The sequence below is a fragment of the Streptopelia decaocto genome, assembly GCF_964273445.1.
Source record: "Streptopelia decaocto genome assembly, chromosome: Z".
NCBI classification, from domain to species: Eukaryota; Metazoa; Chordata; class Aves; order Columbiformes; family Columbidae; genus Streptopelia; species Streptopelia decaocto.
Window position 1 is genome coordinate 68,505,515 of NC_138657.1, and position 13,589 is coordinate 68,519,103.

At 39.0% G+C, this 13,589-nt stretch overlaps 1 protein-coding gene across 5 annotated transcripts in view; it reads right to left on the reverse strand.

Annotated features, from left to right (window-relative positions):
* Nucleotides 1-12,981, reverse strand: part of FCHO2 (FCH and mu domain containing endocytic adaptor 2) — a 97,146-nt gene extending 84,165 nt beyond the window's left edge. For 3 of the 5 annotated variants that reach the window (XM_082074776.1, XM_082074775.1, XM_082074774.1), the window contains exons 1-2: nucleotides 12,804-12,981; nucleotides 2,687-2,778 (exon numbers count right to left, since the gene is read on the reverse strand). In XM_082074776.1, coding sequence (XP_081930902.1) covers nucleotides 2,687-2,778; nucleotides 12,804-12,833 — 122 coding nt within the window. In that variant the 5' untranslated portion in view covers nucleotides 12,834-12,981. The remainder of the gene's footprint in view (nucleotides 1-2,686; nucleotides 2,779-12,803) is intronic. The other 2 variants (XM_082074778.1, XM_082074777.1) reach the window with 1 other exon arrangement.
* Nucleotides 12,982-13,589: the final 608 nt, after the last annotated feature.

The window sequence follows — 13,589 nt, forward strand, 5'->3', positions numbered from 1 at the left end:
GGATCTAGGACGTTCCTAATAAATGTTGTTAATCCACTTATGTATTTCTAGAAGAAAACAGTACAGCAAAACAATATTCAGACTATACTCTGTGGACAAAGGAAGGGAAAAGATAATTGTGTGCAACATCTCTTAAATTTTTTCTGATAAACAAAGACGTAAAATAGAATATGGTCAAGACAACTGGACTGTTGTAAAATATTGTTGAAGTACTGTCCAATCCAATTTCTTTTGAGAACAAGAATTTCACCCATGTGAATAAATATGTGCTAGTAAACCGTATTTACTACCTGGGAAATCACCTGACAGCCCAGCAGTAACTTCAGAATGATAGTGAAGGGCTTCACTGCCTAGATATGGACACTTGTAAACATTTTTACCAAAAAGGTCCATCAATTTCTTTGAAACTACAAACCATACACCACAAACTACTGCTAGCTTTGACTGAGATTGATCAGTGATGCACCCTTCACTTGGAAATGAGTAACTGTTTCGCATTGACCTGCTTTGTTTTAACGGCAGCCTGGTATACTGAGATGCATCAATAAAGCAGAGCTGAAGGAAACACAATGGAATCGACAGGATTCCAGGTTTAACATCCTGATGAGAGAAGGTCACTGGAAAAGACTGCACTTACTGCTCCTGGTCTGCATCACTGACCGATGTTTTCCAGTCCCAGGGCAAGTGGCTCTTAAGGGACTATATTGCAGTCTTGACAAATAGATTAAAATATAGCACTAGGATTCTAGTGAATTTTGGTGTGTTAATGAGAACTAAAAGTTTTCACATATTTTACCAAAAATGCTCTAAGACAGCTACATATCTCTTTGGCACATCCATCCACAAGAGGAGAAAATATATTTTTTAATCTCTCACTAAGGAAAAAATGCCCATGTGGATCCTCATGTATTTCTATATGGTCATTAATCTTTAGTCTTAAATGTTACTAAAGTTGTTTAACTAGGGAAAAACAAAGCCTCCTCCTTGACAAACCACTAGAATGAATGAACAGTAATTTCACCTGAAAGATTTTTAATATGTGGAGAAAGGTCTAAATATTTTTACTTAATAATTGCAAAGGCACACCTCATTCAAGATTCAACTTCTAGGAGCTGATAGAGTGAAAAAAACTAGAATGTCACATTCCTTTTACCAGGAATTTTATGTAGAAACAACTGTCAAGTTTTATTTATGTCACTATAATAAAGCAAACAATCCAAAACAGATAGAGCATCAAGTTATTTTTATCCATTTGCATAGGACCTTTCACCTTAGGACCTACATGAATGAAATGGAGCATGCCAAAAGAATACAATGTAAACGAGGTAAGAAGCATAGTGAGTGAGGGAACTTCTGATCTAAATATGGAGGTAAATCAAAATGCAACGGATGTAAAACGAATAAAATGAAACGTGTCCAGTTGATGACTTACTGCTATAAAAACTGACTGATTCCAAGAATTAAAGCAGGTTTCAAAGGAAAGATCCAGGCACTCACAAAGATAACACAAGGCAACTATTTATAATGATCAATATTAAAAGTGCAAGCTTCTCAAACCCTAAACATGAACCCCTCCACTCAATCCAAAGCAGGATTTCACTGGAGCCCTGTCTGGCTTCATAATGTGTTCTCTGGAATCAGGGATTCCTGAAATGCAAGATTCCTTAGTTTGTATAGTCCTTTCAACAGAAGACAGCTCATCACACATGGACTCTGGAATTCACCCATTTTTACTCAGTGGAAAGATTTTTGTCATTTTCTCCAATTCACTTTGAAACTACGCAAATGTCAGTGCATTTGAATACCTGCAAATTTGTGGTGGTTATATTTGTGGAAATTAAAAAAAAAAATATATATTTTTTGAATTCTATTTGAGGCTAAAACTGAAATTTTGATGAAAAATTCCACAAAACAAAGGCTGTTTTTTTGATAGCTTTTACTGTAAGAGTGAATCAGGTCCTCAGTCTTTTGCAAGTTTTTGCCATGTGTTGTCCAGTAACAATAACTGAATTAAGACAAAACTCTGAAGCAGATGTATAATTATTTTTGTCCAGAATGAAAACTCTTATGGTCAACATAGCAGCAGCAGTCATCTTCCACAAAGAAGAACTAAAAACAGCTCTAGGTCATCTGTTTTGGAAATTGCCACATCCGCAGATTTCAGTTCTGTCCCTTCCATCCCATAGAGAAGATGCCCTGTTATCTTCTGCGTATTACTTTCTTGTCCCTACAAATCACTCCCTTTTCTTTAACAAACCTAGGTTCTCAACATCTTAATCAGAAAGTATATATTTTTTTTAATATCATCCTAGCAGTTGCTAATATCCTAATTGCACATCTATGGTCAAAAACTTTGTAAGACTGATAATTTTTGCTACTTCGTTGCTTTTCTTCCAAACATGACCAAAAAATTGGCTTAATTTAAATAAACTGCTGGACACCTAATGTGACACTTCTAGCTTTTAACTCTTTTTTTTATTAATTCAAAGCTGAAAAATTAGAGGCCTGTTATTATTTGACGCTTAAGAGTCACTTTTCAGTTGTAAGTGAATGGAATAAACCTGGATATTCTGGTAGGATTTAAGAGATATTTTTAAATACTCATTGATTTTTACATATTTTGCACGTTATTGTTAAGCATAAATTTAAATATAAGCCACAAACTATATAGAGGATGAATACTTACCTTTCTCTTATAAAGTCCGCTAAGTCTTTTGTTGACAAATGTCCATGTTTCATGTTGTGATAGAGGACATCAAAGCCATTGTTCCTTTCCCCCTAAAGATTAATAAAAAGAAAGCAGAACTATGAAACACTGAACACTGAAGCAACAACAGAACAACGTATAGAACCTACGCATTTTAATAAGTGATGAAATTTCATTAAGTGAATGATTTTTAATGCCTCAGCTTTTTACCAATCGCTGTTAGTTCCCTTCAAACCCCTATATGTAAAACAAGCTAAAATCACCTCAGCAGCTACTACTAGCCTTCAAATGACAACTCTAGGCTTTATTCAAAGCCATTTATTTTCTGGGTATCTCCAGGTCTTATATTCTTTCACTTTGCATGTTATTAAATATGTAGTTATTGTAGTCTCTTGTATCTTTCATTATTTTCCATGAACTAAAATTCACACTTTGGGATCACTGGATATTCTGCCTCCCCAGTTCCTCATGCTCCAAGTATCTTTCTCAATTTTTTGTAAAACTGGTTAAAAAAAAAAAAAAAAAAAGAAGAAAAATCACTAATCTCTTCCTTCTTACAGGTAGCTTCCATTTGCCTATTCTTAAGTTTAGTTTTAAAATTTAAAATATCTTTCGGTGAGTAAGGTGTACCTCACCATTAAAACTGAGACACTGGCATAAACACTGATAAATAAATTCAGCCAGCTTGTCACCTCTGGCACTACGGTGGACTTCCCCAGAGAGGAGAAAGCAACAATAGAAATGAAAGGAAGACGTGGCAAAGCATGGCATAATAGCTCTGCTACTATAAAAGTTTTCCTGTTACATTATCCATTCCCATTCTCCCTTCCAAAAGCTTCAGATCCATAATGCTGCTGCTACAAAGGACACAGAAGCACACCCTCAGGAAAACTGCATGCATGTTCAGAGTGGAAAGGAAAGAAGGATGGGAAGAAGAATCCTGGACTTCTCAAAATGACACCTCTACATCTCCAGTGAGAAGAGCCTGAGCATCTGGTCATACAGCCTTCCAAACATTTCCATCCTTTTTGTTGTGGAAAAATGTGTGCAGTCATAAGGTACACCTGATAAGGGAAATTACACAGCTCAAAAACAAAGCTGGCAAAGAAAAATCAAGACCAGAGATTCAGATGACTATGAGGACAAAAAACTGCATTGCTCAGCAGAAGAGGTGGGAGCAAGGAGAAGGCAGGCAAGGATCCACCAGCTTAAGTAAGTGGAAGCAGCCACGGGTAGATGGAAGAACTTCACAGCAGTTGTGGTGGTAGGCCCACTTCTGTGAAGTGTTCACTGCACTAGATAATACAGTCTTATAAAAAATATAGCAAGCTGCCGTAACGGACACAACACATAGATTACCAGGCAGGATTATCTGCTTTACTTCTTCCAAGCACTGGGGAAAACAAAACCAAACAAATTAAAAGAAAAGAACACCCACAAAACCACAGTTCCTAGAGTTGCACTCAGCTGTAACCTGATAAAGTTCATCAACATGAAGATCGGTTTAGTGTAAGTGCAATTACAGAAAGGTCTGTAAAAAGTACAAGCAGAACTAAATTATAAGTTTGGAAAAGAAGAGGATAAGAACACCAATTAGTAGGAAACATAATTAATTTTTTAAATTTTGTCCCATTTTTCCTTGTAGTTTGAAGCCCACAGTAATTTTGACTACTAATGCACTAATAGGTAGCTTATTAACTTCCTGTATTTACTCAATATAAGCCCTGAATGCCACTGCATTCCAAACCCACCTGAGTAGCTCTGTAATTAAGACCTCACCAATATTTTCAATTAGAATACAAAATAAAATTATTATTTAACTACTCCAAAGTTGTTACTGTACCCAAATTTGGAGATAAACATTTAACAAATAAGTGATGGATATTTCTTCCAGAAAAAACAGTAAAATCCTCCTTTATGAATTGTTCTCTTTGTCTTAAGGTATTTCTTCTAGCTAAACAAAAACATTGATCAAAATGTGCTGAACACAGACTGCTTCTGAACTCTTAAAAGCAATTTTTCGTAATGGGAGCTTTAATGGGGACTTTTCTATACTGAAGCTCCGTAAATTTCCTGCTACTTTAGAAATACAGGAAGCGTAGCATAGCCATGACCCAGCCTCTGGCTGCAGCCTTCCTTAATGCTGATAATCTATCAGAAATGTAACTTTGCAAACCTCTAGAGAATGGAATGAGCCAGAACAACCAATTCCCATCATCATCTTGTTCCCTAAGTGTAACTGAAGGTTGCTGCAAAGGAACTCATTTTTCCACTTAAGTTTTCTAATCAGACCTACTCTTGTTCCTGACTTCAGGTTTTATAGTAGAAAGCACAACAGAGAAACAGAACAGATACTTTCCTCAATTAAAAAAAAGTCTCCTGAAAACCACGTTTTATGTGTTATCAATAGTTATCAGAGGCTAAGAGGCTATGTGAAAAATATATTAAGGTTTAAATAAAGCAGCAAGTCCAAAGCAGACTCCTAGATTTGAGGGTCTATGTAGTTTAAGCTTGGCACAACTAAAAGACATGTTTTCCCTTGTGAATATAACGCCAAATGTAGCCTGTCTTACCATTATCAGGCTCTACCTATAACTGCAAACATCTAGACTTCAAAACTGTTCAGTAATTTACATGATCAAGGGTTCTGATGATTAACCTGATGCCAATTCTATAAATTACATTGTCTTTTACTCATGTTTAGAGACATGTACCTATGTCAAATTAAGTATATTATCTCTGTGCAGAAAGCAGACATTTTTCTGCTTAGAAAAAGCTATACTACCTGTCCACAATTCCTTCACGCAGCAGTTATTTTCATGAAGATTAGCTCAGATTATAAATACGAGGAGCATTAGAGTTAAGGATCTGTATTTAGGGTAAAGATAGAGATGTATGCTGTGGGTAAGAGGAAAAGTAGTTCAATTTGCAAAAAAACATGTATGCTGTTACATGCACATATGCCACCAACACAGTTTATTTGTGTTTTGGTTGTTTTTCCTCAACACCACACATTCACACACACATGGTATAAAATTCTGTACATGGAAATCGTGTGTCTGGTCAATTTTTCTTCATTAAGAGTTTTTACCTGTTCCTTTCTGGTGGCAGTTGTAATAGTTGGGATCACTAAAAGCTCAGTATTGGCCTACTTAAAAATAAAGAAATGCAGCACATAAAAGAGGGAACTTGTAAGACCTTCTACTCCCTTTCAGAAGCAATTATGATCCACTGCTATCACAGACAGACAGTAAAGTCAGATGCAGACTCTTCTAGAAGTTACATCTTGGAAAATGAGGAACCTCTGTTGTCACGTATAACATCAGATTGTATGCAACAGACTTCGAGATCAGCTTGAAAGACCATTCTGAATGTCAATTCACAGGTAAAACACCATCTGTTAAGGATGATGCTGTCATTACTCAACAGAAAAACAACTGTAAAACTGTGTACAAGAATGCCAAAAGTAAGTGGTGCCCTCTCCACACAGGCTCCATTTAATTACTTTGAAGTTCATTAGCAGTTTCTGCCTTCTTCCCTAGACCTAACAAAACTCTCTTCAGAAGCTGGTGGTGTTGTTGAGGTTTCCCATTTTACACTACTGTAAGAGAGCTCATTTGTGTATATAGATGTCTCCTGACAGCAAGTCATAAGAGGAAACAAAACTTTAAATACAACTTAACCGTTCACTTAAATAAGCCTACAATGAGGCATTACTGACCAGCTTTGCATACAAAATAAATTAAGTCATGGAAAGTGAGTGCAAACAGTCCTTCCATTTCCTTTCATCAAGAATTAACTGCAATGATTTTCTCATGGAAATGAAAGTAACCCTGTCAGCAAATGTGAAGTCAGAATTCAGCATTTCCATGGCTTGTGCATAACAGGAAACAGATTACAGGAACTCTGTTTTACTGAACTACCCAACAGACTTTAAAAATTTTGAGAATAAGTTTGTGTGTTGAATATAAAGGTGATCCTGAATTTAAAACCTACATTTGTTAAAGAGGCCAGAAATTTCTGGGTAATTTGCAGCAGTACTTATTTCCTATGTTTCTAATCAAAATGTATGAGTGCAAGATCCCTCTACACTGGACTAAAACTGTTCAACATTAATGTGTATTAATGTGAAAAGTTAATACTCTCTATTACAGCACTGCTTTTTTACCCAGTAAAAACAAATGTTTCTCAGTTATTAAGGTGATTCTAAAGTTCCCAGGACTAGATGGATATATACTACTTGTTTAGCTACTGTGAGAAGCAAGAAAAGGACAGCTGCAAATACTATTTTCACAGCAAAACTAAGCATATGAGACAATAAAAGGCAAACACAGTTCTTAAACACATTTATATTTTGGTGAGGCTTTAGAATCTGCGTGAGAGAAGCTCAGACAAAGATAGACTTTGTTCACCAAAGTTCAGCAACTATAGAAACATTTTACAATAACTGAATTACTGTTATTTCGAACTATGCTTTTAGTACACGCATTAGTGGTGGTTAAGCATGCGCGATCATTCCTTCAAGCCTTTAAACATGACCACACCAACACATTAGAAAGAAAAAATGGATGAAACTGAGAAAACTGTACTTTTTATAATAAATTATTTAAGTCATAACCTGCCTAATCCTCTTTTTAAAATTGCCTACCAAACCCACAACTTATTCTTCAGGGAACTGGCAGACAAATATTCAAATTGCAACATGTGGAAGTGGTACTCCAACTTAATTGCAGGATTTCTTTTTAAACATAAAAAGTTCAGGACCCTAATTTACTTCAAATTGTCATAAAATGAAAACTGGATAATCTCCAAACTGAGTTTCCTAATCCTAGATAAACCTCACAACAGCCTTTTGCAAACATGATATATCAATGAAATATGACTAACAAGCCCTACACACACACACCTTGTTATCTAAATGCTAAACAGAAAAAGCCGAGAAATTAATATGGGAAATAGAATCACTTCAGTTCGGGGGGCTAGAATAGAAGAATTTGCAGCCTTTGCCTCTGATTTTGGTCAGGCCTAGAGAAGCTGTACTACAGCTAGTTTTACACTTATATTACTGCTCATGCTCTTCTGTGAGATACAACTATGGAAAAATCACACCCCTGATCAACAGATTATGCATACAAGAATCCTAATACAGATAAACCATAATAGCATCAAAGTATTTTTGGTAAAAAAGTTTTGCTTCAAGAAAATTCCAGAGTTACACCAATTTGCCAAGTAATAACTGTAGGAGTAGTTACATATATACAGTCCTAAAATTACATTCAGCCCTTTGAAGGCAACAGAGGCTGACGTGGACCCCGGTGAAAATGAGTTTGACACCTCTGCTGTAGAAAATCCATTAATGGGAATTGAGGGAGTACAACTCCCTCATACAGGTGAAATTCTGTATTTGCTGAAACTAGGTACAACTGTTAAGTAACTACAAGATTTGATTTATGCAGCTTAAAAGATATCCTATTTTAACAATTAATGTACAAATTTTAGTGCAAAAGAACAACAGTCACTAGGTAGTCATTCCCATAATTCTAAAAATCAAAGTTCCAAATATTAACCCAAACCAATCTTTTCTTTACCCACAAACTTCGAAAGGTGTATAGTATTCATTATGGTGTGTTCATTTGTATTGGCAACTTCTTTTCATTCAGAAAGGAGTAACACTTTAAAGAAACAGAGCAATAGAAATTCTCCTAACTCCAGGGATGTGTAAACTCATTTTAGATGCTTTGAAAAACATTGTTGTTGTTTTTGTTAAACTGTTACTTCTTGCTGCAGTTTCAAATAAGTAACATGTGTTTCATCCTTTCCACATACACAATTATTTAATTTAATGGGCCCTGCATGCATGAAAATACTCCTGTCATTAATATTATGGTGTTATATTTTTGAACGCTAGTGATCAGTAAAGTTACATTAGAATGTCTGAAAGAGCTATAGAAAACTGAAAGCATCAAAATGTGGAGAAAAAAGCAGTCACCTGACGTTTACACAGGCAATCTAACTTCGTCAGTTCTGAAAGTTTTGACAAGCTTAAACACAAAAGCAACTCATGAATTCCAATTTCCTTCTTCCAGCTTCAATAAACTGAATAATGGTCAGCTCCAGAGAAGCTTTACGCGTATGAGGAAGGACAGATCTTTTCCTCTCTATCTAGATAATTACAAATATTTTTGAACAAAAAATGGAGAGTTGCCAACTCATGCTAGACGCACACATGAGGAGGGAGGAGACTAAGCAAATATTGCGCAACAGCTCTCCTGCAAATGAGCATCCAACTGTATGCCAAGCAGAAGAACACTGCGTAAACATATGCATGGAACTCCAGATGGACGCATGACAAGTCTCAATGTCACTCATATTGCATAAGTGCCTAAGACCATACGTCTTACACTTACTACAGCAAGCTGCTTCAAAAGCTAAGATTATTAACCCTGCATACAGTCAGACCGTATATGTTCAAGAAAATAAAGGAATCTTCCTCACAACCATTCTCAAAAACTACGGGTAGCACAAGTGATTAAAAACATAAAATAAAAGGAATTTCTCAAAGCTAATTTAAATACACACTTTTATATCCCAGAACCTCCAGACTCAGCAAGTACAGCATTTCACAGAAGCCAATTTCAGCTATACATAGAACTTTCAACAGTTAAATCAAATTAAGTTAAACAATTCATAAATAAATACTGACTGACTTAGAAGTGGTGTATTTTTGTTGACTTGACATAGTTCAATAGACTTAGAATTAACAAAACTATCACCCACACCAGTCAGTTTAAATACAATGTCAAAGCTTATGCAACACTTCCTAAGCAGTCTTAAGAAAACAGTAAGTCAATGATAACCAATGCTTTTTATTCTACTGTACCAGTATGAGTGTACTCAAAGTGACATAACGTAGCTATGTATAATGGAAATAACTTAATGAATATATTCCCTTTAAATTACGTCACTGTTTTGATGTAGCACACATATAGCAGCAAGCACCCAATGTTTTATGACAACATCCTAATTAGGAGTTCGGAATGTTTGGCCACGTGACTTGAATGCCTAAAACGCAGTCATAAGAATCGAAGCCATTTATAGCCTGTCCTACCAGATCATAACTTTTGATGCAACAAAAAGTAACTGTACCCTGCTGACTTTGAAAACTGCTGCTCTAGAGTGCTGCACTCTACTAGCAGACCCCTACATTTTTCAAGGGATAGTAAAATTTTTCAAGTGACAATACAGGTCTCTGTACTTCAACTTTACACATCCTGAAAATAGTCATGTTTATCTCTCAAAGACCTCTTGGAAGCAGTCAACAGATAGCAGGCCCAAAAAACATCTATTTTTCTTAAATTCTCTAAAAACAACAATGACAAAAAGACTGCAACTATTCAAACACTTCACAAGCAGAACAGGATGAAAGTCTCAAGCTTCAAGACTATTATAATAAAGAAGCTAAGATTTGTTTTGTTTACATGAGCACTTTTAGGAAGTTCTTGAAAGACAGCAGCCTAAATAGTGTGTAAGAAATTAATACACATTCACATACATGTTACTCTCATTTTCTGAAGAAATTAGTCAAATCCCTCAAGTTTCTGATATCTTTACCTATCAGTTACAACAAATTACCAAGACAGGAGAGAGCATCCTGCTGCTCAAGATCCAGAGTTCCACTTCCAATGAACAATTTCAGGTGCAAACTGATGACAACACGTGCATCAAACGATATTAATTATATTTTGGATTTACTTCCACACCAGTGCTTTAGAAAGTTCCCATCCCATAGGTAACAAAAACATTTTGCCTGGTGCCACCTAGAAGGTCAAGGCAAAAGCAAGAAAAATAAGACAATTCTTCCAAAGTTCTACACAATAGCACCCTTCTTTCTCCTTATGGATTTCTCTTCATTATTTTTTGTCATTTTGCAGTCACTGCATTTAATAGTAGTCTTCTAATTTCCATCCTAACTTTCTCACCACATTCCAAACCATATCCCAAGTATCCCAAGTCTTCCAAAGTACTGCAGTAACAATTCTGAACAATAACCTTTTCTGAAAAGTTAGTAGAAATGGAGACACCTAATGATTCAAAATGTACACACCTATAATCTATGCTTGGTTCTGAGGACATTTAGAAACTCAACTTTCTGACTTTAAAAATTCATCATATTTAGACACTACAGTTAATCTTGAAATATATTTACCCACAACAGCAAAGAAGGAGCAGTCCCCATTCTTTTTTATTTTACTTCTACACAAAATAAAACCCTGTCCATGGTATTACAAAGGTTTATCAGCCAAGTTTTGCAAATTTAAGACCCTGTCTCTTTGTCATCATTGCAAGACAAACAAGTAGAATACACTTGTCCTACTTTGTGTTGTTTTTTTGGGGTATGAGAAAAACCTACACCAACAGAATAAAACCCCCTTCTCCTGGCACACACTGCCGACCCACACTATGGGTTTTGCCAGCAGAGCTATAAGGCAGAGACTGCAGAACAGAGAGAATGGGAAATTTGGGTGGATGTCTAGTACCTTATATTTGCTGATGGCATTTGTGAAGAGACAGACAGGGAAGGGAAACAGAATGTATGGGAATGGCCCACTGCCTTCACTGATTTAACAATTTTATTGAATTACTGACCAATTAAAATATAACAGATCAAACACTTACTTCAACATAACACAGTTAAATAAAAAGTGTTTGATTTCAATTGAGATAGCTGAATAACACCCCATATATTTTACTTTAATCTTATGGTGAGAAAGTAACTTTTAAAATGAAAATTCGACTTTTAAATTAATTTAAATTTTATTGTAATGAAAAATAATTTTTTTCCACATATTAGTTTAATACTGATCTCCTGCACTGAGGCTTCAAATTAAGTAGATTTTATGCCAAGAGAGCAAATCCAATATTTTGTTTAATTAAATTTTAATATGCTGTTGAAAGCACACCTTAAAGAGTCAGAATTAAACACAATGCTGCAAACAAAACAAAATCTGGCCTAAGCTACGATTTATATTCAAGAATAGTACATTGTATTTGCGAAATTAGTTTTCCCTAAACATTTGGGATAACTGTTCCTTATGCAGAAAAAGCAGGCATCTAACAGGTATTTTCTCTTTTTGTTGCTGTTGTTGTTGTTTCACTCACAACAAATAACCGTTTTTATATTTCCCCTATTAGTTGGCAGGAATGCACGCTAAAAAATAAGCATGCAGCAAAGTGGCAACATTGTAAACAGCCCCATGATGACAAGAACGCTCACTTTAATGTTTCAGACCAGCTGTGGTCACAATGAAAACAAGTTTCATTCCATGCGAGGCTCAATAACAATCCAAATCCATGTTTTATTTTTTCCTCCACATACATCTGCCCACTTAAAAACATATATGTGTGCACAGAGATGACTGATAAGTTGTGTTTCTAAGCCAGACTGCAAAGTCTGTCGTCCCCCCAGCTGGCTGCTGCTCAGGCTGTACCTTCTGACACGCACACAGAGAGAACTTATCGGTACAAAAGCACAGAGCTCCGAGGCGCGGCTTTGCGTTTGCGTGATACAACTGTTAAGTTGTTACAGTCGGTGCAGTTCCCCAGAACAGCTGCATTGTCTCGGCGGCTTAAGGAGAGCTCGGACTCAGCTCCAGCCGCATCCCCGCACCGCGCTGCTGCGGGAGCCAAACCCCGCGCAAAGGCTCCGCGCCCCGCTCGGCTCAGCGCCCCCACGGCCCCGGCAAATCCCCCGCCGCCTGTCGCCACCGGAGCCCCGAGCACCGCGACGCGGCGGGCCGGGCAGGGGGCGGTGGTCCCGTCGCCCCGCCGCCGGATGCCCGGGCAGCGGCAGCGCAGCAAGTGCCCCGCTTCCCCACGGCCCAGCCCGGCCGAGGAGCGCGGCGGCTGGCGGCCGCGGGGCGGGCGGGACGGCGGCAACCGTCCCCTCGCCGCGCCCCCCGCGGCAAGGCCCCGGCCCAGTCCCGGGGGTGGCGCAAGAGCCGCGGCTGCTCCTGCAGAGGGGACCCCGGCTGCACCGCGCCGCGCCCTGCCCGTTCTACCCGCGGCGCGGCGGGACCGGCCCGCGGCGCTTCCCTACCCAGAAGCTCTCCACGAAGTACGCCATCATCCCCCTGCCGCCGCCCCGGTGAGCCCGGCCCCGGCTGCCTCAGCCGCCGAGACGCGACGGAGGAAACGGGCGCCGCCGCGGCGCTCCGCCCTTCCCGTTACGGTGCAACCGCCTCCTTCCACTCGCTCCACCGCCCACCGACCCGCGCATGCGCCCGCCGCTGCCTGCCGCCCGGGCTCCTGCGCAGGCGCGAAGCGGCTCCCTCTCTGCCGCGCAGAGGCGCATGCGCGGAGGGCGAGCCCTCGGAGTTGGGGGTTCTAGGACGGGTGTCCCCGTCGGCCGGGTGAGCACGGGCTTTCCAGGGCAGCAGGCGGGCGTCGGCTCCTGAGTGAAGAAACCTCGATCTGTAGAAATACAGACCGGGTCGCAGGGGACACTCAGAAACCCTGAGTAACGACCAGGGCACGGCTGCAGTGCACGGAGAGGAGATTCGTACTGTTTGACGTGGCCTCACAACCGAGCATCGTGCCAGCCAAGCGGGATCAGATCCTGCAAAGCAGGTGGTGACTGGTCCTGCTGGAACTCGCTGATAAAGCCCAGCTTACCCTCCCGACTGCCTCCTCTCACCGGCTTTGCAGTTCCAGGCGCATGCTCCTAGAAACAATGCACCTCATCTAAAGCCCAAGAGCCTGGAGAAACTGCTTACTTCAACCCTTCATCTTCTTCAGTGACACAGTTTACAGACCCTTCTTGTGCCTGATGTAGATGATTAACCAGTGGGGGTGATGCTGGCAGCTGGACCAGAACACAGAGCCG